A 27,579-nucleotide genomic window follows, 5' to 3' on the forward strand; every position below is an offset into this window, starting at 1 on the left:
CCCCAGTACAGGAAACATCCTCTCCACCTGCACTCAGTATAGGCCTCTCAATGCTCAGTAGGTCTCAGGTCTCTCCCCCCCCCCCACCCCCGCATTCTTCTAAAGGCCAGTGAATGCAGTCCCAGATCTATCAAACGTCTTGGACACCATTTGAAGTTTCACTTCCTGATGATTTCCTTTGCATCTCAAGTGACCAGTGGAAAGGCAGAGCAGACTTGATGGGCCGAATGGCTGGATTCTGCTCCTGTGCACCCTGGCAAGGCTCACTGCAGCTTCCACTTCCTTGCAATTTGTGGTTGCAGGTGGTTTCAGGGTTGGCAGAAGAGGAACCGAGGATGCACTGGAGGAGGCCATGTTTGGTTTGTGATGAGTGGAACTCCAGACGATGAAGTGAGACCATCATTTCTGAGCACACTGCACAAATGGGTACTTTTTCCGGTCAGCACGTGGGCCAAAGGGCCTGGTTTTGTGCTGTGTGGGTCTATCAGCAAGGCATGGGCCTTGGAGCCTCTATGACCAGGCCCGACGGCCCACTGAGCCTCTGTCCACCCACCAGACCCGCGTGCGTCCCACGTTCTATCCCCAGCTATTGAGTGAGAGGGAGGAGAGGGGCTTGCAGAGACATCGTGGGCATTCTGTGTTGGCACCGGAATGTGTGGTCACACTTGTGGGCAGCCCCCAGCACAGCCACAGATTGTCTGGGCTGGTAACGCAAATGACGCGTCTCACTGGATGTTTCCGTGCACGTGTGATAAATGAATCTGAATGCGAAACAATTCTGCTTGTGTTCAGCAAGACCATTTATTTCAGATCATCTGATCGGTGAAGGACGGGAGCCTTCAGCGTGACACTTCAATCTGTAGCTCAGCGGCAGCCCGGCGCCCGGCTGGACGGAAGAGGCACTCCGGCCAGGAGCAGAAGCGGCCCGGTCCCCCGCTGGTGTCGGGGCAGACGGCCCGGACAGACCCACACACACCCACGAAACGCAGACCAGCCGGTCAAACCTGGCGGCGACTCACTGGAGACCATCAGTGACAGCCCCACCCAGGGGTGGGGGGAAAGAGCACAGGATACGTGGGAAAATGGTGTAGCCTGCAACCTGGTGGGTGGGAGGAGAGAAGAGCCAGTCGAGCAGCGCCTGTGGAGATGGAGGTGGACATGCACAGGAATCATCGGTGTTAATGGTCGATCTGGACAGTTCCATCTCCTTCCCCCCCCACCCCCATTTGCAGTTCGACCTGTTGTCTCTCTCCAGTAGCTGTGTGTAGCCCCCCCCACACACCCCAACTTTGAACAACTTGCCTCCTGTAGTTACCAATATGTGTCCTCTGTACCACGATCGACGGTGTGCTGACTTCAAGCACTTGTGCTCGAGTGATTAGGTTCCCCACCGACCCCGACCTCTGTGCTACGCCCTTCCCTCCCAATCGGCAATCAGCTCTAGGATTTTCGGCTTCGTGCAAACACCCTACTGGCTGGACGAAAAGTCCGTGCTCTGCATGCACCCTCCCCCCGAGGATCTGCTGAAAGGCAAAACCAAAAAAAGGTTCTATTAAATAAATTACAAATGCAATACAAATTTACAGGTCTAGTTCTTTTTTAAAAAAAACCCTCTTCCCTAAAGATAAGCAAAGGTCGCCACCATGTGGCGGCCCCTGGGTTGTTGGCGTTGGGTCAGTGAGAGCGGGGTTGGCTAAGTGGTAGGGAGGGGTGACAACGCTCCTGCAGTTTGATCTGCTCCCTCCAAGCCCTGCGTCTCCCCCCCCCACCCCCATTCAGTTCTCCGGAGGACCAATGTGTTCCTGATTCGAGTGCTCGGAGCTGTGGCTGGGGTGGACGGCCTTCTTGTGGCCCCTGATGCAGTGCGCATTCCCGCAGCCGCCATCCTCGTCCTCGCTCTCTGAGGAGCTCTCCCCGAAGGCCCGTGGCTTCTCGTAGATGCAGCAGCCTGGCAACAGCAGGGGGTGGGGGTGGGGGGGGGGGGAGAGAAAGAGACACAAGATCAGAACGGCAAGGGGCGTGCGAGCTCGGCCCAGTCTGCCCGGCAAAGGTCCATTACACCACCTGCTGCCTCAGGAAAGCAGCCAACACCATCAGGGCCCTCACCCACCCATACTCTCTCTTCTCTGCCCCTCCCATCAAAATACAAAGGTCATCTTCACCAGGGCCAGGGACAGCTCCCGTCCCACTGTTGTACCAACCACCCCTAGCTTGTCGTGGCCCTCGCACCGTCTACCTGCACTGCCGTCTCCGATCTCGGGGAATTATGGCATAATTACGAGAGGGTGATTGTTGGGAAGTATGGGGGGGTTTTTACACAATAGGTGTGTGGGAGGGGCAGATATATTAGGGACATTTAAGATACTCTTGGATTGGAAGTATGGGGGGGGTTTTACACAATAGGTGTGTGGGAGAGGCAGATATATTAGGGACATTTAAGACACTCTTGGATAGGCACATGGAGGGAAGTAAAATGAAGGTTTGTGCGGGGTGGGGGGAGCATTAGATTGGTCTTGGAGTAGGTTAATGGGTCAGCACATCATTGTGGGCTGAAGGGCCTGTACTGTTCTACATATGGGCCTGATCTGTCTGAACAGCGCACAAAAGCTTTTTGCTCTATCCCAATGAGACAATTGCAGGTGTGGTTCTGGTCACCACACTGTAGAATGCAAGACACACTGTAGGAACAAATTAGGCCACTGGGCCTTTTCATCACGGCTAATTTATTATCCCTCTCAACCCATCTCCTACCTTCTCCTCATAACCGTCAATGCTCTAACTAATCAAGAACTTATCAATCTCTGCTTTAAATATACCTAATGACCTGGCTTTGACAGCCAGTAGATCCACTGCTATCTGGCTAAGGAAATTCCCCCTCATCTCTGCCCTAAAGGGATGTCCTTCTATTCTGAGGCTGTGCCCTCTGGTGCTGGACTTCCCCACTATAGGAAACATCCTCGGCCTGTCCACTCTATCTCTGCCTTTCAATATTCGATGGGTTTCAATGAGATCTCCTCTCATGCTTCAACCCCAGCGAGTACAGGCCCTGAGCCATCAAACGCTCCTCATACTTAAACCCTTTCATTCCTGAGATCATTATTGGGAACCTCCTCTGCTCTGTTTCCAATGCCAGCACATCCTCTCTTAGACAGGGAGACAAAATTACTGACAAAACACCAAGTGCAGTCTGCCCAATGCCTTATAAAGACTCGGCATTACATCTTTGCTTTTATAGGAAGGCTCTGATGGTGCTGGAGCGGGTGCAGAGGTGATTCCCCAGGATGTGGCCCAGCTGGGAATGGGAGGGCAATAGAAGGATCCTGAGAATGAAAGCAGAGTCACTGGCAGCAGTGAAGAGTTCTTCTGGACCAAAGAACACAGGGCAAATTCTGGGATAAAATGGGTGCCGACTGGTCAGCACAGATGTGGGAGGGCCGAATGGCCTGTATTCATGCTCCTAGAGTTTCGGACAATGACAGGGTGCCCGTGGGGAGGACTCCCTGCCAAGGCATCAGTACGACTGGTCCTGAGGGAACTCCCACTCTCCATCCAGCCAGAGTCAGCAATGAAAATTTGCCAAAGACTGGAGGACGTGCAGGAGGTTGAAAGGAGGGGTTGGGGGAGGGAAGTCAAGGGGTAGTGGGAAGTGCAAGTGGTACGGGAAGAAGTTCTGAGTGGGGCAGGGTGCCATTTTCCTGACCAACAACACTCTGGGATCAGAGGAGCAGGAGTGACGTTTTCATGAAAATTATTCACATGAAAAATTTCGCCAAAATTATTCCAGGTTTGACCAGCTTGTCACGTGAAGAGTGTTTGATGGCTCCGAGCCTGTATTCACTGGAATTCAGAAGGGATCAGTGAAACTTATCGAATGGTGAAAGGCCTTGATAGAGTGGTCGTGGAGAGGATGTTTCCTGTGGTGGGAGAGTCCAAGACCAGAGGATACAGCCTCAGAATAGAAGGGTGTCCTTTTGGAACAGAGATGAGAAGGAATTTCTTTAGCCAGAGAGTGGTGAATCTGTGGAATACATTGCCACAGGCAGCTGTGCAGGCTAAGTCTTTATGTATATTCAAGGCAGATTCTTGATTGGTCAGGGCAGGAAGAGATACAGGGAGAAGGCAGGAGACTGGGGTTGAGAAGAAAGATTGGATCAGCCACGATGAAACGGTGGAGCATTTTTGATGGGCCAAATGGCCTAATTCTGTCTTACAGACATTTTACAGCACGGTCTGGGATATGTTCCATCGTTTGTGACCGGGCAGGTGGCCGCCTGGCAAGGAGAAATCTCCCTGCCTGGAGAAGCCTCCGAGGGAGCTCGCCACAGTGGGAGTCAAATCTGCGTGGAAGCAGGGGTCGGGGAAGACTCACCACTGTAAGCGGGGCCCCGAGACAGGGGCGCAGAGGAACGAGGAGAAATGAGGAGTGCACTCGGGATTTTCTCTCTGGAGCGGAGGATGAGAGGTAGAGGTGTATCTACAGGGCGTGGACAACCAGTGCCTTCTCCCAGGGTGGAAAGGACTTCTATCAGAGGACATCCTTTTAAGGTGCGTCAAGGTGCATACTGGGGGATGTGAAAGGTTTTTTTTAAGAACACACAGAAAGTGGGGGCGCCTGGAGGTGGTAGAGGCGGATACATCAGAGAACCTAAAATGAGCATGTGGATGGAAGAAAAATGGAGGGTGGTGTGGGAGGAAAGCATTGGACTGATGTCAGAGTACGTTAAAAAGTCAGCCCACCACCGTGGGCCATACAGTTTCTAATATGGAACGAGCTGCCAGAAGGTAGATACATTCCCATCACTAACAGGGCACTCGGACAGGAAGGGTAGGGGGATATGGGCCAGATAGGACCTGCTTCCTCGGGATCTCAGTCAGCATGAAAGGGTTTGTTTCTTTGCGTCTACAGATGAACGGTGGAGAGCATTCTGAGTGGTTGCACCATTGCCTGGTATGGTGGTGGGGTGGAGATATGTCTACCAAAGAAAATGTAAGGTGTTCCTTCCCTCCGCTAGCCTGCAGGTCTTTGGGAAAGGAGTAGGCCCTGCCTAGCCCCTGATCAGGGTCACGTGAAGCCACGGTAGCGGGTGGTGGATGGTCGTGTGAGCAACTGGTGCAGATCACAAGTCCTGGTTATGCGACCACTGACGCCAGGCAGACAATCTCCGAAGAGCATTGATATTGGCTCGGGTCACCCCTCTTGTGAAGACACTGCCCAGAAGGCGGCAATGGCAAACCGCTTCTGCAGAAAAATAAGCCAAGACCAGTCCTGGTCACGGAAAGATCATGAATGGTTACACAGGGTCGAAAGAGGCTGCCGAGGGTTGTAAACTCATCCAGCTCCATCACGGGCACAACCCTCCCCTCCATCGAGGACATCCATCACTCAGGACCCTCACCTTAAGGACAAGCCTTCTTCCCATTACTACCATCAGGGAGCCTGAACACCCACAGCTGATGATTCAGAATCAGCTTTTCCGACTCTGCCACCAGACTTCTGAACAATCAGATCCACGAACACGACCTCACTCTTCCTCGTAATGTGTTAAGTTATTTATTCATATTTAATTGTAACTGATTTATGTTTTGCACTGTGGTGCTGCCAGAAAATAACAAATTTCATGATAATAAGCCTGATTCTGATTACTTCTTACCCCTCCACTGAGAGGGTGGTGGCTCAGGACACACCAGGCTGCGTCAGAAACCCCAGTGAGGGGTAGGTACACACTTGGAGGCTGCTCACTAGAAGGAGTCAACTCTCTGGGGAGGCAGGGACCAGGGCACTCACTGCAAGCAGGACCCTGAGACGAGGGTGTGCTGCTCACAACGGAGGCTGCTCGGCCCCTCTGAGTCCATGCTAGCCCTCCCCATATTCGTGCCGTTCCCCCCCACCCCCAATTCTCCAACCCGTAAGCTATTAGAGAGTCGCTTTCTTCCCCACCCCCAAGCACCAGCTTCCTGCTGGAATAACCAGCAGGCGGGAGAATTGTCTGACGAGAGCCTGCGATGAGTGGCTGACTTACACTTGGAGGAGCGCCGGCCCAAATGCTCATTGTCCACGGTGTCGCTCGACCACTCCACTTTCTTGTTCGTCTTGCGCTTCCTCAGCCTGATGGTGATGCTGCGGTTTTCCTGGGGTGGGGGGAGAGCGGATTACAAGACGCTCTGCAGATGCTGGAAATCCTGAACAACTCGCACTCGCACGCACAAACTGCTGGAGGGACTCAGCAGGTGAGGCGGCACCCGTCCACACCCCTCCACGGACGAGCTCCGCAAGCCTTTTGTACATGTCGCTAAGGGAGAGTATCGTCACCACGACGTCCACAGCACCCAAAGGAAACCCTCGCCATCACAGTACAAACTCCTTACAGACAGCAGAACTGAACCCGGGTCACTGGGCCTGTAGTTGTGTTAAACTACCATTACACTATAGTTGTTTCAGTACGAGCCAGGTACATCAGTGACATTTTAAAAACCCTTAGGTAGGCACATGGATGATAGAAGAATGGAGGGCCATGTAGGAGGGAAGGGTTAGACTGATTTTAGAGTAGGTTAAATCATCGTGGGCCGAAGGGCCTGTTCTGTAACATTTGATGTTCTAAGATCACTAGAAAGAATACACAAAAGGTTTTGAACTTGAAACATACATATATAAAAATAAAAAACACTGTTAGATTGTTGCTTAGCAGACAAATTCGGAGGGAAATCTAGGGGTAAGTGGACCAAAGTCCATGGCCAAATCAGCCATAATCTGATCGAATGAGGGAGTAGGCTTGATGGGCCAAATGGCCCACTCCTGCTCCAATTTCTTATTCTTCTGAAGAATTACTTCAGTCAGCACAGTAGTGTAGCCATTAGTGCAATGCTGTACAGCACCAGCAACTGGAGGATCAGGGTTCAACTCCTGCCACTGTCTGTAAGGAGGCTGCATGTTCTCCCCGGGACAACATGGGATGCCTCCAGGTGCTCCTGATAAAATTTAAGGGAATTGGGGGATTCTCAGATTTCTGTAAATAATGGGTTAAGTACTGACTATGTCTGTGTATTTTGTGAGTAACTGCAGTGTGTTTGCATAACGTCTCACAGCTGCTTCTTTGGAACAAGAAGGGTTAAAGTTCAGACAGACCCACAAAAGATGTCTCCTGATTTTTCACACCTTTTGGTTTTGACAGAAGACGGTACCTGATGGAAATTAGACAGGATATTCCTTTCTTAATTATAGCATAAATTGGTGGACGTTCTTATCTTTGAAATTAAGTTTTGGCTCCAAACCAGGTAGGACATTCCTTTCTTTAATTAAAGTGGCTGGAGTGTCTATCAAACTGATTGTTCTCCGTATCAATAGTCCATTGACTTGGCTGGAATAGTTATCAAACTGATTGTTCTTTTGTATGGGTGGCTTTATAAATTGTAACAATTCGGGAAGGCAAACAGTGAACTTGTTGAACTGCCGGAGGGATGAGAACAATTCTCTCCCCTGATGTCGGGACTAAGTTCACTCGCCGGCTGAGCTCGGAGAAATAAACAAGTGTAAAGATAAGTAACGATCTTGTTGTGCTGCCGTTATTTGGTCTGGCGGTTTTTTTTAAGTTGACACTCTGGTTTCCTCCCACACTCCAAAGGGTTAATAGGTTGTGGGCATGCCACGTTGGTGCCGGAAGTGTGGTAACGCTTGTGGGCTGCCCCCAGCACGTTTCCGACGTAAACGATGCATTGGACAGTCATCATAATGTACAGGTGAACACCAAATAAAGCTGATCTTTACCGCTCTGCCTGGCCTCCGGGATGGCGGGGCGGGGGCTACTCACCGTGTCCGCAGGCTGGCTGCCATCCACGGTCTCTGTGACGGTCGCCGAGGTGCCTGCTGCCTCTGCCATCGTGCTGCACTCGGCCTCTATGTCCATCAATCCCAGGACGGGGTGAAACTCTGGGCGTCACCACCTCCCACCCCTCCGTCAGCAGCTGCGGAAGAGTCGGCTACGCGGAGACTGAGGATCGCTGAGCCCTGTGAAAGATGCGAAGCGTTTACCAACCGCACCATGCAGTGACTCTGCAGCAATGACTCCGAAAAGACGGTGGCATTCATCACCATCCCCTCTTCTCATTGCTACCATTAGACACACACTCCACGTCTGAGGGAGTTTCTTCCCCTCTGCCATCAATTTCATTGTCTCCCCCTCCCTCCCCTCTAATACCTTCCAGCACTGATTAATCTCCAGAATTTGGCGGAACCCAGAACTGCCGGGGAGAAGGTGCAGACTTCACACCAGACAGTGCCGGACCCTGGGGCCGTGACGCAGCGGCTCTACTGGCTGTGCCACAGAATCAGGGTCAGGCGGCAAAGGTGGAGATGGTCCGTCCGTTATCAGAGGGCATCACGGGGACAGTGAAAGGGTGGAAGAATCACCCTGCCTTACCATTTGCTTATGACAGACTCACACCCTGGGGGTGGGGGCAGGAGGGATCAGTTTGTTCCACTTTGCTCGAGGTCCACTGCCAGGCAGATAACCCCTTCCTCAGTGTCAACAAGACAAGAGAGTTGGTTATCGACTTCAGGAAAACCCGCACCACTCTCATCTCCCTTTACATCGGCGGCATAGCGATGGAAACTGGCCAATTTCAAACCCCCCGTCTTACACAACCTCTCCTGGTCCCAGAACACGTCCTACACAATCAATAATGCTCGCTAACGCCTCTACTTCCTGAGGAGGCCGAAGAGAGCTGGTCTGTGCCCATCAACATTCACGACCGTCTACAGACGCGCAGCTGAGAGCACCCCAACATGCTGCTTCACTGTGTGCTGCAGGAACTGCACTGCAGCGGACAGGAGAGCTCTACAACGGGAAGTTAAAAGTGGCCAAAGCCTCACCGGCACCAGCCAACCCTCCAAAGACACACATCAGGTGCCGGGAAAAGGCTAGCAACATCTTGAAGGATCCTACCCACCACCCTGCTTTAAAAGATCCATTTTTCCCCACTCCCAATTGGGAACAGGCCACAACCATCTAGACCCAAAGACCATTACTTCCCCCAAGCAGTCAGGCTGATCAACGCCCTGTCATTAACCTACACCCCCACTAATACACACACAACACACATCACTACAATCGTTTTATGTACATATAGTATAAACAGTGCTAGAAAGTTCGTGAACCCTGTAGAATTTTCTCTATTTCTGCATAAAGATGACCCAAAATGTGATCAGATCGATCAGATCTTCACGCAAGTCCTAAAACTAGATAGGGAACACAATTACATAAATATTACACAAAAACATGATACTCGTTAATTTATTATTGAGAAAAATGATCCAACATTACATGTATTTGTCGAAGAACGTATGTGAACCTTTGCTTTCAGTAACCGATGTGATCCCCTTGTACAGCAGCAACTTTAACCAAACATTTCCATTAACTGTTGATCAGTCCTGCACATCGGCTTGCAGGAATTTTAGGCCATTCCTCCTCACACTCTTCAACTCTGGGATGTCGGTGGACTTCCTTGCGTGAACTGCTTGCTTCACGTCCTTCCACAACATTTCTACAGGATTAAGGTCAAGACTCTGACTTGGCCATTCCAAAACACATATTTTCTTTTTAAACCATTCTGTTGTTGATATACTCTTGTGTCTTGGATCACTGTCTCGTTGTATTATCCAACTTCTATTAAGCTTCAGGTGATGGACTGCTACTCCTGTAAAATGTCTTGAAACAATTTTGAATTAATTGTTCCCTCAACCATTGCGAGCTGCCCAGGTCCAGAGGCAAGCAGCCCCAAACCATGATGCTCCCTCCACCATGCCTCACAGTTGGGATGAGGTTTTGGTGTTGGTGTGCAGTGCCCTTTTCCTCCAAACGTAGCAATGTGCATTTCTGCCAAAAAGTTAAAATGTTGACTCATCTGTCCACAGGATATTGTCCCAGAAGCATTGTAGAACATCCAGGTGCTCTTTTGTAAACTTGAGACAAGCAGTAATGCTTTTTTTTGGACAGCAGTAGTTTCCTCAGTGGTACCTTTCCATGAACACCACTCTTGTTCAGTGTTTTTCTTATAGTGGACACGTGAACAGAGACTTTAGCAAGTTCTAGAGATTTCTGCAAGTCTATTTGGTGTTAACTTTGGGTTCTTTTTCACCTCCTTCAGTAGTGATGTGATCTTTGCAGGATGCCCGCTCCTAGGGAGAGTAGCGACAGTACTGAGTTTCCCCATTTGTAGACAATATCTCTTACTGTGGACTGATGAACACTCCGGTCTTTAGAAATGCTTTTGTAGCCTTTTCCAGCTTCATGCATCTCTACAATTCTTCAAAGGTCCTCGGAAAGTTGTTTTGATCGCGGCATGGTGCACATAAGCAGATCTTTCTTGAGAAGAGCAGGCTTTGCCTTTGCGTGTGCCTTTTTTATAGGGCGGGGCACCTCTACAACCCACACCTCCAATCTCATCTCATTGATTGGAGCACCTGACTCCAAATACCTTTTGTAGAAGGCATTGCCTCAGTGGTTCACATACTTTTTCCAACAAATACATAATTATTGGATCATTTTTCCTCAATAAATAAATGAACAAGCACAAAGTTTTGTGTGTTATTTGATTAGTTTCTCTTTATCTAGTTTTAGGACTTGCGTGAACATCCGACCACATTTTAGGTCATATTTATGCAGAAACAGAGAAGATTCTACAGGGATCACAAACTTTCTAGCACTGCTCTATAACAGCTGCTTGTACATTGTCTTTTCAAGTTCAAATTTATGGCCATCTGACTGTACAAAGATACAACCAAATGAAACAACGTTCCCTCGGACCACGGTGCACCCACAAAACACATATCACACACAGTACATAAACCATCGCCCAGGCTTGTGTCCGACAGCTAGGACGCAGCATCTATGGTCGAGCCCAATCAACGGAAGGCCTCATCACAAAACAAAATATTACCATAAACTAATTACTAAAATATAACGTAAAAATGCACAGGTAAACAGTAAACAGCTGGCTGTCCTGGTGGGGGCAGGGTATTCATTAGTCTCACAGCTCCAGGGAAGGAGCTGTTACCCAGTCTGGCAGTCCTAGTCCTGGTGCTCCTGTAGCTCCTTCCTGACGGCAGTGGGTCAAAGTGATCGTGGGTGGTAAGGATACACAACAATGCTTTGGGCTGTTTGTCTGCAGTGCCCTTGGTAAATGTCACAAATAAGGGGAGGGAAACCCCAATAATCCTCACAGCAGTTTTCACTATCCTCCGCAGTCTGATCCCTTGCAGCCTCCGTACCGCACGACGACGCGGCCAGACAGGACACTTTGGATGATGCTCCTGTATAAAGTTGTTAGAATGGGGGCAGGCAGCTTTGCACGCCCCAATCTTCTCAAGAAGTGTAGACGCTGTTGTGCCTTCTCGACTAGTGAGGTGGTGTTGTGGGTCCAGGTTAGATCAGGCGTATGTGCAGACCAAGGGACTTTGTGCTCTTCACTCTCTCCTCGGCAGGGTCATTGATCTGCAGTGGAGAGTGGTCTACCTGTGCCTTCCTGAAGCCTACAATCGTCCCTTTGGTCTTGTCTACGCTGAGATTTAGATTGTTGTTCTTGTACCGTTTGACTAACCTCTCTACCTCCTCTCTGTGTGTCCACTCATCGTTGTTGCTGATGAGGCCGAGCACTGTCGTATCATCAGTGAACTTGATGGTGTGGTTTCAGCTTGATGTGGCAGTGTGGTCGTGAGTCAGCAGTGTAAACAGCAGCAGGCTGAGCTCACAGCCCTGGGGGCACCAGTACTCAGTGAGCTGGAGCTTGAGATGTTGCTGCCAACTTGGACTGACTGGGTTTTACCATGGAGAAATCCAAGATCCCGTTACAGAGAGTCCCAACGAGGAAAGTTTATCCAGCGGCTGCGAGGGATGACGGTGTTAAACACCGAGCTGAAATTGATTAATAAACATCCTGGCATATGAAGCATCGTCTCCTAGTGGGGCAGGGCAGAGTCAAAGACTGATAGTCGAATTGGAAAGTGTCCAATGTAGCTGGAAGGTGGGGTTTTATACAATCCATTACCAGCCACTCAAAGCACTTCACGCCTCTGGGCTGTGATCATTTAGTCCGGTTACTGTCACTGTTTTGGGCACCAGAATGACGGTGCTGCCTTGAAGCCTGCAGGGACAGTGGACTGTTTCAGACAGACATTAAAGCAGTCCAAAAGAGCTCTGCTATCTGGGTTTTCACGGGATGGTGTGATGTTTTTTGTATTCTTTATGCTTATTGTGTTTTCTTTCCGCTGCAGCAACAATCATTTTGCTCCCCTTTATATTCAAGAATGACAATAAACGATCTTGAACCCTGGACCACAGGCTTCACACACCGTACATCAGCACTGTTAAGGCGTTTGCCACTAACAGTGTACCAGTTCATCTCCAGAAGTGCAAGACTTCGCATTTAGCTCCAGCTGCCATTTCTCCCCCACCCCCCACATATCTGCAACTGATCGATATGCCACTGTATCCTTTGCTGATCTTCCACACTATCCACAACACCAAACCCCGTATCAACTGAAAACGTGCCAACTCGTCCATGTAACGCCCCTCAGATCAGCCTTACAGCTTTCCCTCTGACCTTCAACCTGTGCCCTCTAGATTTAGACTGCCCTCCCCTTGGAAAAAGACCGACTATTACAGGGTTGTATAATGCACTCTCAGCTTGTGGGATCAATAAAACTATTAGGAACACTGGCAGGAATTTCTGCTGGAAAATACACTAGGTCATTTCATCCCTGCTCAGGCTCACTTGCACAATTACACACAGATATCTTCCATAAACCAGCATAATCCTTTACTCCCATTAAACCATATACTACGTTTGAGATTCAAGACTGCTCAATGTAATTTCCCGTACACAGGTGTAAGGGAAACTGAAATAATTGTTACTCCGGGTCCAATGCAGCACAAAAGGCATAGTAACATAAAGAACATAATCATTTTAAAACACAGTAGTATAAATACACAACTTGTATACGCAGATCGATTGTACGTCCATAAAGTGACACTAGGCACAGGAGTGTCTGTACTTAAGGTGACTGACAGGAAATGATAAAGTAGTGGTGGTTGGGGGTATAGAGGGTTGGTCAGTGGGTGGAGGCATTGATCAGCCCTACTGCTTGGGTAAAATAACTGTTTTTGTGCCTGGCATAGATATTCTGTAGCCTTCTCCTTGATGGGAGTGGTCAAACTATCCGCCAGCAGGGTGGGTGGGATCCCTCACGATGTTACTGGCCCGTTTCCAGTACCTTTGTCCTTGATGGTGGGTAGGCTGGTGCTGGTGATGGGTCGGGCAGTTTTGACTACCCACTGTAGAGCCTGTCTGTCCGCCTGTAGTGCAGTTTTGACTACCCACTGTAGAGCCTGTCTGTCCGCCTGTAGTGCAGTTTTGACTACCCACTGTAGAGCCTGCCTGTCTGCCTGTAGTGCAGTTTTGACTACCCACTGTAGAGCCTGCCTGTCTGCCTGTAGTGCAGTTTTGACTACCCACTGTAGAGCCTGTCTGTCCGCCTGTAGTGCAGTTTTGACTACCCACTGTAGAGCCTGCCTGTCTGCCTGTAGTGCAGTTTTGACTACCCACTGTAGAGCCTGCCTGTCTGCCTGTAGTGCAGTTTTGACTACCCACTGTAGAGCCTGTCTGTCCGCCTGTAGTGCAGTTTTGACTACCCACTGTAGAGCCTGTCTGTCCGCCTGTAGTGCAGTTTTGACTACCCACTGTAGAGCCTGCCTGTCTGCCTGTAGTGCAGTTTTGACTACCCACTGTAGAGCCTGTCTGTCCGCCTGTAGTGCAGTTTTGACTACCCACTGTAGAGCCTGCCTGTCTGCCTGTAGTGCAGTTTTGACTACCCACTGTAGAGCCTGCCTGTCTGCCTGTAGTGCAGTTTTGACTACCCACTGTAGAGCCTGTCTGTCCGCCTGTAGTGCAGTTTTGACTACCCACTGTAGAGCCTGCCTGTCTGCCTGTAGTGCAGTTTTGACTACCCACTGTAGAGCCTGTCTGTCCGCCTGTAGTGCAGTTTTGACTACCCACTGTAGAGCCTGCCTGTCTGCCTGTAGTGCAGTTTTGACTACCCACTGTAGAGCCTGTCTGTCCGCCTGTAGTGCAGTTTTGACTACCCACTGTAGAGCCTGTCTGTCCGCCTGTAGTGCAGTTTTGACTACCCACTGTAGAGCCTGTCTGTCCGCCTGTAGTGCAGTTTTGACTACCCACTGTAGAGCCTTCCTGTCTGCCTGTAGTGCAGTTTCCGTAACAAGCAGTGATACAGCATTTTAGGACACCCTCCACTGAGCACCCGTAGAACGGCGGGAGTATGGACAGGTAAAGTTCAGCTCTTTTCAGCCTCCTCAGAGAGAGAAGAGGCAATGGTGAGCTTTCTTGACTGTGTAGGATGTGTTGTGGGACCATGAGAGGTTGCGTGGGATGTGCACTCCCAAGGGTTTGAAACAGTTCACCGTTTGTACTGCTACATCGCCGATGTAAAGGCGGGGTGGAGAGAGGGGTGCGAGTTCTCCTGAAGTTGATAACCGTCACCTGAGTCTTGTTGACACAGAGGAAGACGTTGTTTGCCTGGCACCTTTACTCCCATTAAACCATATACTATGGTTAAACTCCTAGACTGCTTAATGTAGTTTCCTGTACACAAGCGTAAAGAAAAACAAAGTAATTGTTCCTCGAGCCCTTCCGCCTCCTCTCTCTGTAGGGTACCTCGTTGTGGTTGGTGATGGGCCCCACCACTGTCGTGTTACCGGCAAACTTGGCAATGTGATTACTCAGGTGTGTGGGTATGCAGTCACGGCTGAGCAGGGCATACAGCAGTGGGATCGGTGCACAGCTTGGGGGGGGGGGCACTCGTGTTGGGGACGACGGGAAGTGAGGAGCAGTTTCGCATCCGGACTATCAGAGGTCTGTTGGTTAGGAAGTCCGACACCCAGTACAGGGGTGTATTTGTACCAAGGAGTAGTTTTTCCACCAAGATCTGCGGCACAAGTGTCGAGCACCAAACTGAAATCCAGAAACAATGTCCTGACAGAAGTGTCCTTGTTCTGTAGGTGCGTCAGGGCAAGGTGTATGACAGATGTTGTGGTATCTGTCGTAGAGCGTTTTGTTGGTAAGTATATTGGTGAGTGTCCAATGTCACAGAAATGAATACATGCATATTGTGCATCGTTGTATTTTACTGATATCCTCTACGGGTTTGTTGACTTGTACGTGTGAGAACTGAGAATCAAGCTCAGTTGCAGGGGGAGTGTCAGGCCCAGAAGCGGTCAGAAACCCAACACACCTCTATGGGCTCTGCGGATGCAGTCTCAAGTGTTGAAATGAACAGGGACCTGCCTGAACAAAGTGCCTGTACCAGGGTCGAGGAAGTGCAAGAAACTGTTCCTCAATGAAATGGCAGTCCAGAACCTGGACACAGATCTCCCCGTAACCTCTGACGCCCTGACTAATCAAGAACCTATCAACCTGCACTTTAAATGACTTGGTCTCCACAGCCGTCTGTGGTAATGAATTCCACAGAATCATCACCCTCTTGGCTCAAGAAATTTCTTCTCATTTCTGTTCTAAAGGGATGTCCTTGTATTCTGAGGCTATGCCCTCCTGTCCTAGACTTTCCCTCTATAGGAAACATCCTCTCCACATCCATTCTATCCAGGGCTTTCAATATTCGATAGGTTTCAGTGAGACCACCCTCATTCTTACAAAGTCATAAGCAACCACATCATAACGGCACCAACATCACCCCTCCCTCCCCAACCCTCTCCTACAGATTGTCCTACACCCCCACCCACATCTCCCCCCAGGTCCAGCCCTGGCTGTGGCATTTGAAGGATGTATCAGTTAGTTTGGAGTTTGTGGAAGAAGGAATCCCACTGGGATTGGGTTGCATCACGTTGGCCAGAAAGAACGACAGTCTACAAATCAGCAAATTCCAATGAATCAAGGACAGTGGAAGCAGACAGACCAATTGCCTTTGTTCTTACCATGAGGGAAGAGATGAAGACCACCATTTTATGAAGAGACTGTCTTCTCCATTTTGTGAGTCAGTCACTCAGTTTTTTTAAAGTCGACACAATGATGCCTCAGGTAATCTGATGAGCTGGGGATCGTCTCCAAATAAGAAGATATTTGTGAGGTGTTCTTTGGTTGGATGTAACAAGCAGGTTGGGTTCTGAATCTGTTCTGCATGATCCAAGCTGGTTGCTGATTGAGAAGACCGACTATCACTTGTTGGGAAGAGGGCAATAAATGGCTGCTGGCCTGAAGCAGAGCCAATAACAAGGTGTTAAAGGTCAGACACATGACCTACAGCCATTGACACTGGAATGTAACATTTGAAATGGTAAGGAACGAATACAAAAGCAAGGATTTTCACATTAAGGCAGTGATGACTCTACAGCAACGCGAGAAGAACTATTGTTGATGAGGAGAGCCCCATGGACGTGGCAATTTGAAACAGGACTACAAGGAACAAGTGGCCATAAGCAGAAACTTCTTAACTGGTATTATATTTTCTGTTCTTTGACTGTTCATGGAAGGTCAGAAAAATTTAGTCGGTGTGCACACAGGGATTGGTTGTACAAGTTCATGTGTTCTTCCGTTGAGACAATAAAGGTACCTGTCAGTAAATACAGATTCTGTCTGTGCCTCCCTGATCATCATTACAAGGGGAAGTTCTTGTAATAATCGGTTCTTTACAGAAAGGATCCATTCGTCCCACTTTCAGGGAGGCTCCTGAAAATCCCACTTTTTAAATCCCTCTTCTCCAAGTTCAACTCTCCTTCAGAAATTATCATTAGTTGTGCCACTTTCATCAAGTAAGTCATCCTGTCAAGTTGCTCTGCTTCACCACACAGTACCACGGTAACCACAGGCCTCAAGCTCAACCCCCCAGATCCCTCCTCCAGCTCCTTTTTCAAACTGGACCTGCTAGTCATCACAAACCCTCCACGGGTAAAAGTGCACCATTTAAACTGCTGCCAGTTAGTCACCATTTCCACAGCCTTCCTCGGTCCCCCTTGGGCCTGTCACCATCCTCCCTATTCCAGGTGATCTACAAACAATATAATTATGCATTCACACACCATTAATACGCACTCAGTGGCCGGTTTGTTTGGCAGCTCCTGAACCCAATGCAGTGCCCACCGAGTGTCTGTCCAGGGCCTTCTGCTGCTGTAACCCATCCACTTCAACGTGTGGTGCGTTCCGAGATGCTCTTCTGGACACCACTGTTGTAACGCACGGTTACTGTCGCCCTCCTGTCACTGTGAACCAGTCTCCTCTGGCCTCTCTCACTAACAGGGCGTTTCGCCCGCAGGACTGCCGCTCACTGGATTTTTGTTTTTTCATTTATGCACCACTCTTTATAAACTCTGGAGATTGTTGTGAGTGAAAATCCCAGGAGATCAGCAGTTTGAGACACTCAAACCACCCCATCTGGCACCAAAGTCACTTGGGTCACATTTCTTCCCCATTCTGATGTTTGGTCTGCGCAACAGCTGAACCTCTTGACCACGTCTGCATGCTTTTAGATGCTGAGTTGCTGCCACGTGATTGGCTGATTAGATATCTGCATTAACGAGGTGTACCTCAAAGTGGACATTTAGCATCTATCAAAATCAGTCATGGCCCTGAGGTCGACCCCCAGCAACATCTCATCGAGGCTTCAGTAATAGAAAAGGAGAGCTTCCTAGGTGCCAACATCTCTAAAGATTTATCCTGCACCCAACATATAGACGCAGTTACACAGAAAGGTTTGCCAGGGGCTACAGTTCATTAGGAGATTGAGGAGACTTGGTCTATTTCTACTGATGTGCCGTGGAGAGCATTCTGACTGGTCACTTTACCGTGTCGTACGGAGGAGCCACTGCAGAGGATCAGAAAAAACTGCAAGAAGTTGCAAACCCAGCCAGCTCCATCATGGGCACCAGCCTCCCCAGCGTCCAGTGCATCTTCAAAAGGCCATGCCTCAAAAAGGCGGCACACATCATTTCAGGGGCAGGGGACCCCAGCAACGAGGGACATGCCCTCTTCTCATTACTTCCATCACAGCAGAGGTACAAGAGCCTGAAGACACGCACCCAACATTTAAGAAACGGCTTCTTCCCCTCTGTTGTCAGCTTTCTGAATGGTCCGCGATCACTACCGCGCACGCACGCACACACCTTGTTAAAGTATTCAACCACTCCTTGATTGCTCTGGCAGTGTGCTTTGGGTTGTTGTTCTGCTGAGAGATGAACTTCCTCCCCATTTTGGGCTTTCTGGCAGAGGCGAGCTGGTTTCTAACCTGGATCTCTCTGTAGTTAGCTGCAGTCACCTTCCCATCAATCCTGACCAGGTTTCCAGTCCCTGTTGCCGAAAAGTATCTCCACAGCATGATGCTACCTCCACCATACTTTACAGTAGGGATGGTCTTACCTGGCTGACGTGCAGTATTAGATTTATGCCACATGTACTGCTTAGTGTTGAGGCCAAAAAGTTCCACTTCAGTCTTATCTGACCACAAGACCTTCTTCCATATCTTTACAGTATTTTCTAAGTGACGCTTTGCAAAGTCTTTATGGGCAAGGAGATGACTGCTTTTAGTGGCTTCAAATGGAGAAAATTGATGTCCCTGGCTGGCCCAGTCAGAGTCCTGACCTTAACCCAATCGAACATCTCTGGCAAGACCTCAAGATGGCTGTCCACCGCTGCTCCCCAACTAGCCTGACACAGCTTGAGCAATTTAGCAAGGACGAATGGGCAAATCTTGGTCCGTCACGTCGTGCAAAGCTAATAGAGACTTATCCAAAGACTGTAATACTTATGAGAGGTGGCTCCACTAAGTCCTGAGCAAAGGGGGATGAATACTTTTCCAAGGGGGGGGGGGGTGTGTGTGCGCGTGTGTGTCTGTACTGTATATTTTTCTTATGCATGTGATGTATTGCATGGCACAGTACTGATTGCTCCAAACAACACATTTCATGAGATATGCAAGTGATAGTAAACTTGTTTCTGATTAATATAGCACAGTATTACATTAAAATGGAATATATTTGAATATTAATACTATATAAAATTATAGATATTAATACCTGTCATCAGTACTATGTTATAGCTGACCAGCTCCTTCCCCATTACACCGGATTGTTAGTATCATGTAGCTGTGAAGACATGCCTAATCACTTGTCACTGACGTTCACGTACACACTGTTTTATGGCTGTCTATTAGGTTACAGATCAGAACTATGTTACCAGTTAGCACCCATTCCTCCAGTTGGAGTTTGACCAGCTGAACAACCACCATCATGCATTGAGATACAAAGGGACGAGGGAGTCTTTGTGCAGGATTCCCTGAAGGTTAACCTGCAGGTTGAGTCAGTGGTGGGGAAGGCAAATGCAGCGTAGGCATTCATTGTGAGAGGACCAGAAAATACAAGCAAGGATGGGATGCTGAGGCTTTACTTTGAGCATTGAGAGCAGTTTTGGGCCCCTCATGCAAGTACGGAGGTGCTGTCACTGGAAACGGTCCCAAAGAGGTTTAAAAGAACTATCCTGGGAGTGAAAGGGTTAACATATGCCAAACGTTTGATGGTAGTGGGCCAGTACTCCGGAGTTTAAAAAAGTGAAGGGGGTTCTCTTTTAAATCTATTTAATATTGAAAGGGCCTAGACAGAATAGACGAGGAGAGGATGTTTCCCATAGTGGGAGAGTCCAGGACCAGCGTGCACGGAAGAGAAGGATGTCCCTTTAAACCAGAGGTGAGAAAGAATTTCTTTAGCCAAGAGTGATGAATACGTGGAGGCCAAGTCACTGGTAAGGACATCAAAGGATATGGTGAGAAAGCAGAAGAATAAATCAGCCATGATGGAACAGTGGGACACTCGATGGGCTGAATAGTCTACTTTTGCTCCTATGCCTCATGATTTTAGTGTTTAGCATATTACATTATTTTAGAGAGAATATTTATTTAGCATCTGCCACTTATTGTAAATTATGCATCAAACATGACATTAATTTATAGATAAGCACATATGCCAGCATTCTTGAAGTTATACACTGTGAAAAGCATTACATCATCTTACAGGGGCGAATATTTATTTAATCAGCTGCCCCTACATGATACATTATATTAATTTAGTTTGTTCACTACGTGCCAAGTCAATGACGTGGGCAATCATGGCCTTTCCATGACCAGGGTTGTTCTTGGCAAAATTTTCTGCACAACTGTATTGCCACTGCCTTCTTCTGAGCAGTGTTTTTACAAGATAGGTGACCCCAGCCATTATCAAGGCTCTTCAGAGATTGTCTGCCTGGCATCAGTGGTCACACAGTCAGGCCTTGTGAAACGCACCAGCTGCTCCCATGGCTTCAGGTGAGCCTGATCCGGGGGGGGGGGGGGCTAAGCAGGTGCTACACCCTCCCCAAGGGTGACCTGCAGGCTAGCGGAGAGAAATAACACCTTACATTTCCTTCGGTAGAGATACAGCTCCACCCAGCCACCCAAGATTTACATGGGAAAATTCGTATCAGCTCCCTTCAAGTCATACACAATGCTTACGGCATTATATTGATTTATAGAGGAAAACATTTATTGGTGTGCGACCTATATTATAAATTGTTTCAAGCATGATATTAAAATGAGCAAATTTATCAGCTGTCTCCAACTTATACAACGGGATAAGAGCATTTCATTAATTTACAGAAGATATTTTATCAACTGCCTCACATTATAGATTATGTTTAGAACCGTATAGTGGTTTACAAAAGAGAACTGCCCACCTAATACATGTTGTGTTTAGAACATTAATTTAATTTACAGGAGAGAATACGGATTGTCCACATAATGCTTACCCCATGATATCAGTTTGCAGGTGAGGACATTTATCAGCTACCTCCACATTATGTTTAGAGATTTAATTTACAGTAACAATATTTATTTACCAACTCCTCTACCGGGATATTATCGTACAGATAAGGACATTTATCAGCAGACCCACGTTAACACTGCAGGGCACTGAATTGCAGACAAGATCCGTCTCACTGATGGATCCTCACTCCCCTCTTTATGCCCGTGTTCACAGGGTGAGGCAGCCGTCCCGACCGGGATGGCCGCCCCAGACGGCGGCCCCTTACCTGAAGCCCAGTCACTCCGCCTCCATCTTCCAGTCCTCTGTCCCCGGTCCGCCGCCCATCTGCTTCCCCCACTCCACTTCCGCCTTCGGCTGGCACTCACTCCGAGTCTGCTCGGCCCTATGGGGCGGGTGACCCTGCGGCACGCCGCCATCTTTTATACTGGCGTTTGCTGCGGGGGAGGCGGCCGCGAGGGGGTCGCCATCTTTGAAACAGGAAAACTGCCACCCAATCTGGTGCGCGAATCGGTACCGACTGTCTGAGTCAGAATCTGGTTCATTATCCCCGGCAAATGGTGTGAAATCTGTTGTTTGCGGTAGCAGTGCAGCGCAAGATCAGTTACAAATAAATGAATAGTGCAAAAAAAAAGAATAAAGGTACTTAAAACACCCAGCAGTGAGAGTCACGGATGCAGGAGGGAGGGTGAGTCAGCATCTGTCAGCAGGTTTAAGTGCAAAACTATCCTATGCAGACATTTTCATAAGAATGCATCCTTGCGAGGTGCCCTGTTTTATCTGTGCTACTGCACACCAACTCATCCCTGTAGAAACTACGAAGGAAGGCAACAGAGGCTGGGGGTGAGGGTGGGAGGCAACAGAGGCTGGGGGTGAGGGTGAGGGTGAGGGTGGGAGGCAACAGAGGCTGGGGGTGAGGGTGGGAGGCAACAGGCTGGGGATGAGGGTGGGAGGCAACAGAGGCTGGGGGTGAGGGTGGGAGGCAACAGAGGCTGGGGGTGAGGGTGAGGGTGGGAGGCAACAGAGGCTGGGGGTGAGGGTGGGAGGCAACAGAGGCTGGGGGTGAGGGTGGGAGGCAACAGGCTGGGGATGAGGGTGGGAGGCAACAGAGGCTGGGGGTGAGGGTGGGAGGCAACAGAGGCTGGGGGTGAGGGTGAGGGTGGGAGGCAACAGAGGCTGGGGGGTGAGGGTGGGAGGCAACAGAGGCTGGGGGTGAGGGTGAGGGTGGGAGGCAACAGAGGCTGGGGGTGAGGGTGGGGGGCAACGGAGGCTGGGGGTGAGGGTGAGGGTGGGAGGCAACAGAGGCTGGGGCTGAGGGTGGGGACGCCAGTCTGCCGGGGGACGGGAGGAACATCGGGGGTGGAAAATGAACTGCCGAACTTTCAGTGGAAACGTCAGGTAGTTTGTGGCCGCACGGTCCAGCGTCCCCTGTGTCTCTGGAGAGGCTGGGTGTGTTTTCTTTGAAGTAGCGGAGGCCGCGGGGGAGGCGAAATTGTGAGGGGCATGGACGGGGGATTTCCCCCGCTGCACTGCTGTCTGAAGACGGCGGGAAAAGGTTGAAGGTGGTGGTGGTGGGGGGGGGGGGGGAACTGGGTTAAAGAATATCTGAGGATATTATTTTTCACCTAGACGCTGTTTGGAATCTGAAATGTTCTGCCTAGGAGGGTGGTGGAAGCAGATACTTTCATCACGTTATATAGAGCAGGGGTTCCGAGACTTGGGGCTCCTACCATTAACCGAGGTGACCGTGGAGCCCTGATTGGGAACCTGACACTGGAGAGGCCAAAATATAGAACAAGTGCTGGTAAATGGAATGAGTTTACTTAATGGTCAGCAGGGCCAGGTTGGGCCGAAAGGCCTGCTTCTGTGCTCTATCACCACGTAATATGGTGCCTTTGATTTTGAGAAGGACCAATAGATGGGAGCAGAATGGAAATCGGGAACGTGGAGCTGGGCAGAAGGAACACACATCAAAGTTGCTGGTGAACGCAGCAGGCCAGGCAGCATCTCTAGGAAGAGGTGCAGTCGACATTTCAGGCCGAGACCCTTCGTCAGGACTAACTGAAGGAAGAGTGAGACTGTTAGTCCTGACGAAGGGTCTCCGCCTGAAACGTCGACTGCATCTCTTCCTACAGATGCTGCCTGGCCTGCTGCGTTCACCAGCAACTTTGATGTGTGTTGCTTGAATTTCCAGCATCTGCAGAATTCCTGTTGCTGGGCAGAAGGAATCAGGTTTAATATCACCAGCGTAGGTCGTGAAATTTGTTAACTTTGCAGCAGCAGTACGATGAAATACATGATAATAGAGGGAAGAAATGAATTACAGTGGGTATATATATTAAATAAGTAATGCGATGTTAGAAAGAAAAAAAGTAGTGAGGTAGTGCCCAAGGGTTCAATGTCCATTTAGGAATCGGATGGCAGAGGGAAGAAGCTGTTCCTGAATCGCTGAGTGTGTGCCTTCAGGCTTCTGTACCTCCTACCTGATGGTGACAGTCAGAAGAGGGCATGTCCTGGGTGGTGGTGGACCCAGTTTTTGAGGCACCACTCCCTGAAGATGCCCTGGATACTACGGAAGCCAGTGTCTGTGATGGAGCTGACTAAGTTTACAACTCTTTGCAGCCAGTCAGAATGCTCTCCATGGTACATCTGTAGAAATTTCCATGTGGTTTTGGTGTTCTTCACACTGTGGTGAAGTCGAAGAGCGAGTCCATTGAGGGAGGTGTTTAGCAAGAGCCCCAGGGGCTTTACCAACATTCCCGAGAACCCGTGGCCTGCACAGCGTTTGGATGTAAGGCTACTCAGCGGGCAGAACCAGTGCCTCACAGCACCAGAGACCCGTGTTCCATCCTGACCTCTGCTGCTGCCTCTGTGGTGTTTGCACGTCCACCCCGTGACCAATGGGTTACACCCTCCCCCCACTTGCTCGAGAATCACCTCACATGTAGGTCCGACGGCCATCGTTACTGTACTTGCCCCTCATGTGAGGGGGGAGTGACGGTATCAGGACAGAGTACTGTAGTTACTTGCCCTTGTTACGTACCCCGTAACTGGGTTGCCAAACCAGCAGAAATGGATCACTCAGTTGGATTCTGGATTACTGGAACTAACAGTTCAGCAATGATAAACACACATGTCCACAGAACTAGGATAATAGGATCAATCAAGCTCTATCGTCGTCTAGGGGTAAATGACCATTTTCAAAGTGACGCAAAGTTCAGTTCAATTGAGTTCAGTTCAGTTCACAGTAATCACAGCCGTGCCGGTGGACGGGGGGGGTGGGGGAAGGAGAGAGAGGGCGAAAGCGAATGAATATTCAAAACGGCTTCCACACAGACCTTCGATATTCCTCGCAGTCAGCTTTCGGGCGAGCCCTTTGTAATGTCTTCTGAGGTCACCGACTGACCCCTCTGTTTCAGATACGATCGTTCCTCAGCGGTGAACCCGGCACCCAGGCAAGGGCGGACACACACCAGGTACCCGCCGATCGTACCTTTCCACTCTGTGCGTCTCTGGCTTGGTCCCGCGATCAGCGCTCCAAAAACTCCCACCGACTTGTGGGAGGCGCACCACTTCCAGGGTCTCGTTACCTCGTGGTGTCGTGTGTGTCCTGCCTTAGCGAAGCTGTCCCTTTTTATCCCCCTGCTGGGGTATCGCCTGTCCATCACACTTCAAACAGTTCAGGGTTCAAAAAGGAGCCAATCTTGACAGTTCTCAGACCAGTGTCTCCTTCCGTTAAACTCTCTCGTCTCTTCATTAACATTTCCAAATGCAGCTCCATTGTCTTCCTTATCTCTCTTTCTCCTGAAGACAGGTGGCAGATCAACTGTTGATCCCACTGGTGCCAGCACAGGACAGTCAACATCTTAGTCTATGTGTACTTTTTGTAACCCTCTTTCGTCACACCCTCATGTGACAGGATTTGGTGAAATCGGGAGAGAGTAGTTACTTGCCCTCATGTGTAGGGGATTGGTGGAAGTGGGAGAGATTAGATGAGAATGCAGGGAGAATAACAAATGAGTTTTGTTGGTTGTGGGTTGACTGGAAGGCCTCTCTCTCTAATTTGAGCAGCCGGCAGCCCGGAATATCTCTGTCCTCAAGAGGCAGCTTTTGCCACCTTGTGCAGCAGAACAAAGGGATCCTGGAATACAGATCTAGATTTCCATGGAAGTGGTGACTCGGGAAGACTGGGTCCCAAAGAGAGATTTTGGCACCGTGGCCTGCAAAAATCAGACAATTGAACTCAGGAGTTGGGCTGTAACACTGAAGCTGTATTTAACGTCAGTGAAGCCTAGTTTGGAGTATCGTGTGCAGTTTTGGTCACCTACCCACTTGTGCTCAGACACAGAGGACTTGTCACGCTCTCGTCCCCCTGAACAGGAACATCTATTGATTAAGTGCCAGCCATTCTACTTACTGAGAGTTCTCCTTAGTGATTCTGACCGTGGTTTACGTATCGCCAGAGGCTGGTGTTAAGCAAGAACTTGAGGTATTGAGTGCAGTGATAAGCAAACAAGAAACAGCCTACCCTGACGCCTTTCCAATCATTCTTGGGGTCCTCAGTCAGGCTTGCTTAAAGAAATTTATCATCAGCATATCTCCTGCAGCAGCGGGGTCCCAACACACTCGACTACTGCTGTACTACCATAAGCAATGCACTATCATTCGATTCCCTAAACCGCACTTTCGGAAATCTGATCGTTCAGCTGTCCTCCTCCTATCTGCTTACAAGATACAAGGCTGAAGAGCGAGACTCCAGAGGCAAGGACAACAAAGAGGTGGTCATGGGAGACAAGGAGAGGCTATGGGATTGCTTCAGTTGGTGGACTGGGCCGTGTTCAAGGACTCATCAGAGGATCTGAATGAATACACCCACAACACGCTGGAGGAACTCAGCAGGTCAGGCAGCATCCGTGGAAACGATCAGTCAACGTTTCAGGCCGGAATCATTCATCAGGACTGAAGAGGGAAGGGGCAGGGGCCCTATAAAGAAGGTGGGGGGAAGGTGGGAAGGAGAAGGCCGGTAGGTTCCAGGTGAAAAACCAGTAAGGGGAAAGATAAAGGGATGGGGGAGGGGAGGCAGGGAGGTGATAGGCAGGAAAGGTGAAGAAGGAATAGGGGAAAACACAATGGGTAGTAGTAGGAGGTGGAACCAGGAGAGAGGTGATAGGCAGCTGGAGGAGGGGGCAGAGTGAAATAGAGATAGGGGAAGGGAGGGGGAGGGAATTACTGGAAGTTGGAGAATTCTATGTTCATACCAAGGGGCTGGACAGTATATGAGGTGTTGCTCCTCCAACCTGAGTTTAGCCTCATCATGGCAGTAGAGGAGGCCATGTATGGACATATCTGAATGGGAGTGGGAAGCAGAGTTGAAGTGGGTGGCTACCGGGAGATCCTGTCTGTTGTGGCAGACAGAGTGGAGGTGCTCAACGAAGTGGTCCCCCAATCTGCATCTTGTTTCACTGATGTAGAGGAGGCCGCACCGGGAGCACTGGATGCAATAGATGACCCCAACAGACTCACAAGTGAAGTGTTGCCTCACCTGGAAGGACTGTTTGGGGCCCTGAATGTGGCAAGAGAGGAGGTGTAGGGACAGGTGTAGCACTTACGCTTGCAGGGTTAATTGCCAGGTGGGAGATCCGTGGGGAGGGACCGATCCCTGCAGAAAGTGGAGAGGGGTGGAGAGGGAAAGATGTGCTTAGTGGTGGGGTCCTGTTGAAGGTGGCAGAAGTTGCAGAGGATAATGTGTTGGATCTGGAGGCTGGTGGGGTGGTAGGTGAGGACAAGGGGAACTCTGTCCCTGTTGTGGTGGCGGGAGGATAGGGTGAGCGCCGAAGTGCGGGAAATGGAGGAGATGCGGGTGAGGGCATCATTAATGACAGCAGAAGGGAAACCACGATCCTTAAAGAAAGAGGACATTTGAGATGTCCTGGAACAGAAAGCTTCATCCTGGGAGTAGATGCGGCAGAGACGGAGGAACTGGAAGTAGGGAATGACATTTTTGCATGTGGCAGGGTGGGAAGAGGTATAGTTGAGGTAGTTATGAGAGTCAGTGGGCTTGTAGAAGATGTCAGTGGACAGTCTGTCTCCAGAGATGTCATTGTCATAGTCATACTTTATTGATCCCAGGGGAAATTGGTTTTTGTTACAGTTGCACCATAAATAATAAATAGTAATAAAACCATAAATAGTTAAAATAGTAATATGTAAATTATGCCAAGAAATAAGTCCAGGACCAGCCTATTGGCTCAGGGTGTCTGACCCTCCAAGGGAGGAGTTGTAAAGTTTGATGGCTACAGACTGGAATGACTTCCTATAATGCTCTGTGTTGCATCTCGGAGGAATGAGTCTCTGGCTGAATGTACTCCTGTGTCCACCCAGTACATTATGTAGTGGATGGGAGACATTGACCAAGATGGCATGCAACTTAGACAGCATCCTCTTTTCAGACACCACCATCAGAGAGTCCAGTTCCATCCCCACAACATCACTGGCCTTACGAATGAGTTTGTTGATTCTGTTGGTGTCTGCTACCCTCAGCCTGCTGCCCCAGCACACAACAGCAAACATGATCGCAAACCAAGGTGGAGACCGAGAGATCAAGAAAGGGGAGAGAAGTGTCCGAGATAGACCAAATGAATTTGAGGGCTGGGCGGAAGTTTGAAGTAAAGTCGATGAAATTGACAAGCTCAGCATGGCTGATGAGGCTAAACTCAGG

At 49.5% G+C, this 27,579-nt stretch overlaps 1 protein-coding gene across 1 annotated transcript; it reads right to left on the reverse strand.

The window, feature by feature from the left end:
• Positions 1–782: 782 nt before the first annotated feature.
• Positions 783–21,239, reverse strand: ppp1r11 (protein phosphatase 1, regulatory (inhibitor) subunit 11). Its single transcript, XM_072259163.1, has 5 exons — positions 21,130–21,239; positions 7,806–8,002; positions 6,021–6,129; positions 1,303–1,948; positions 783–1,138 (listed from the first exon to the last, which is right to left on the reverse strand). Exons 2-4 carry the CDS (start codon positions 7,899–7,901, stop codon positions 1,776–1,778), a joined length of 378 nt encoding a protein of 125 aa, XP_072115264.1. The 5' UTR covers positions 7,902–8,002; positions 21,130–21,239; the 3' UTR covers positions 783–1,138; positions 1,303–1,775.
• Positions 21,240–27,579: the final 6,340 nt, after the last annotated feature.

The sequence above is a fragment of the Mobula birostris genome, chromosome 5, assembly GCF_030028105.1.
Source record: "Mobula birostris isolate sMobBir1 chromosome 5, sMobBir1.hap1, whole genome shotgun sequence".
Lineage (NCBI taxonomy): Eukaryota > Metazoa > Chordata > Chondrichthyes > Myliobatiformes > Myliobatidae > Mobula > Mobula birostris.

Bases quoted from the DNA above. Each gene is read 5' to 3' on its own strand.
- ppp1r11 (XM_072259163.1), bottom strand. From the start codon at position 7,901: ATGGACATAGAGGCCGAGTGCAGCACGATGGCAGAGGCAGCAGGCACC. The intron at 6,130-7,805 runs GTGAGTAGCCCC...CCCCCACCCCAG, and splicing joins GCAGCCAGCCTGCGGACACG to GAAAACCGCAGCATCACCAT. The intron at 1,949-6,020 runs GTAAGTCAGCCA...TGCTGTTGCCAG, and splicing joins GGGCCGGCGCTCCTCCAAGT to GCTGCTGCATCTACGAGAAG.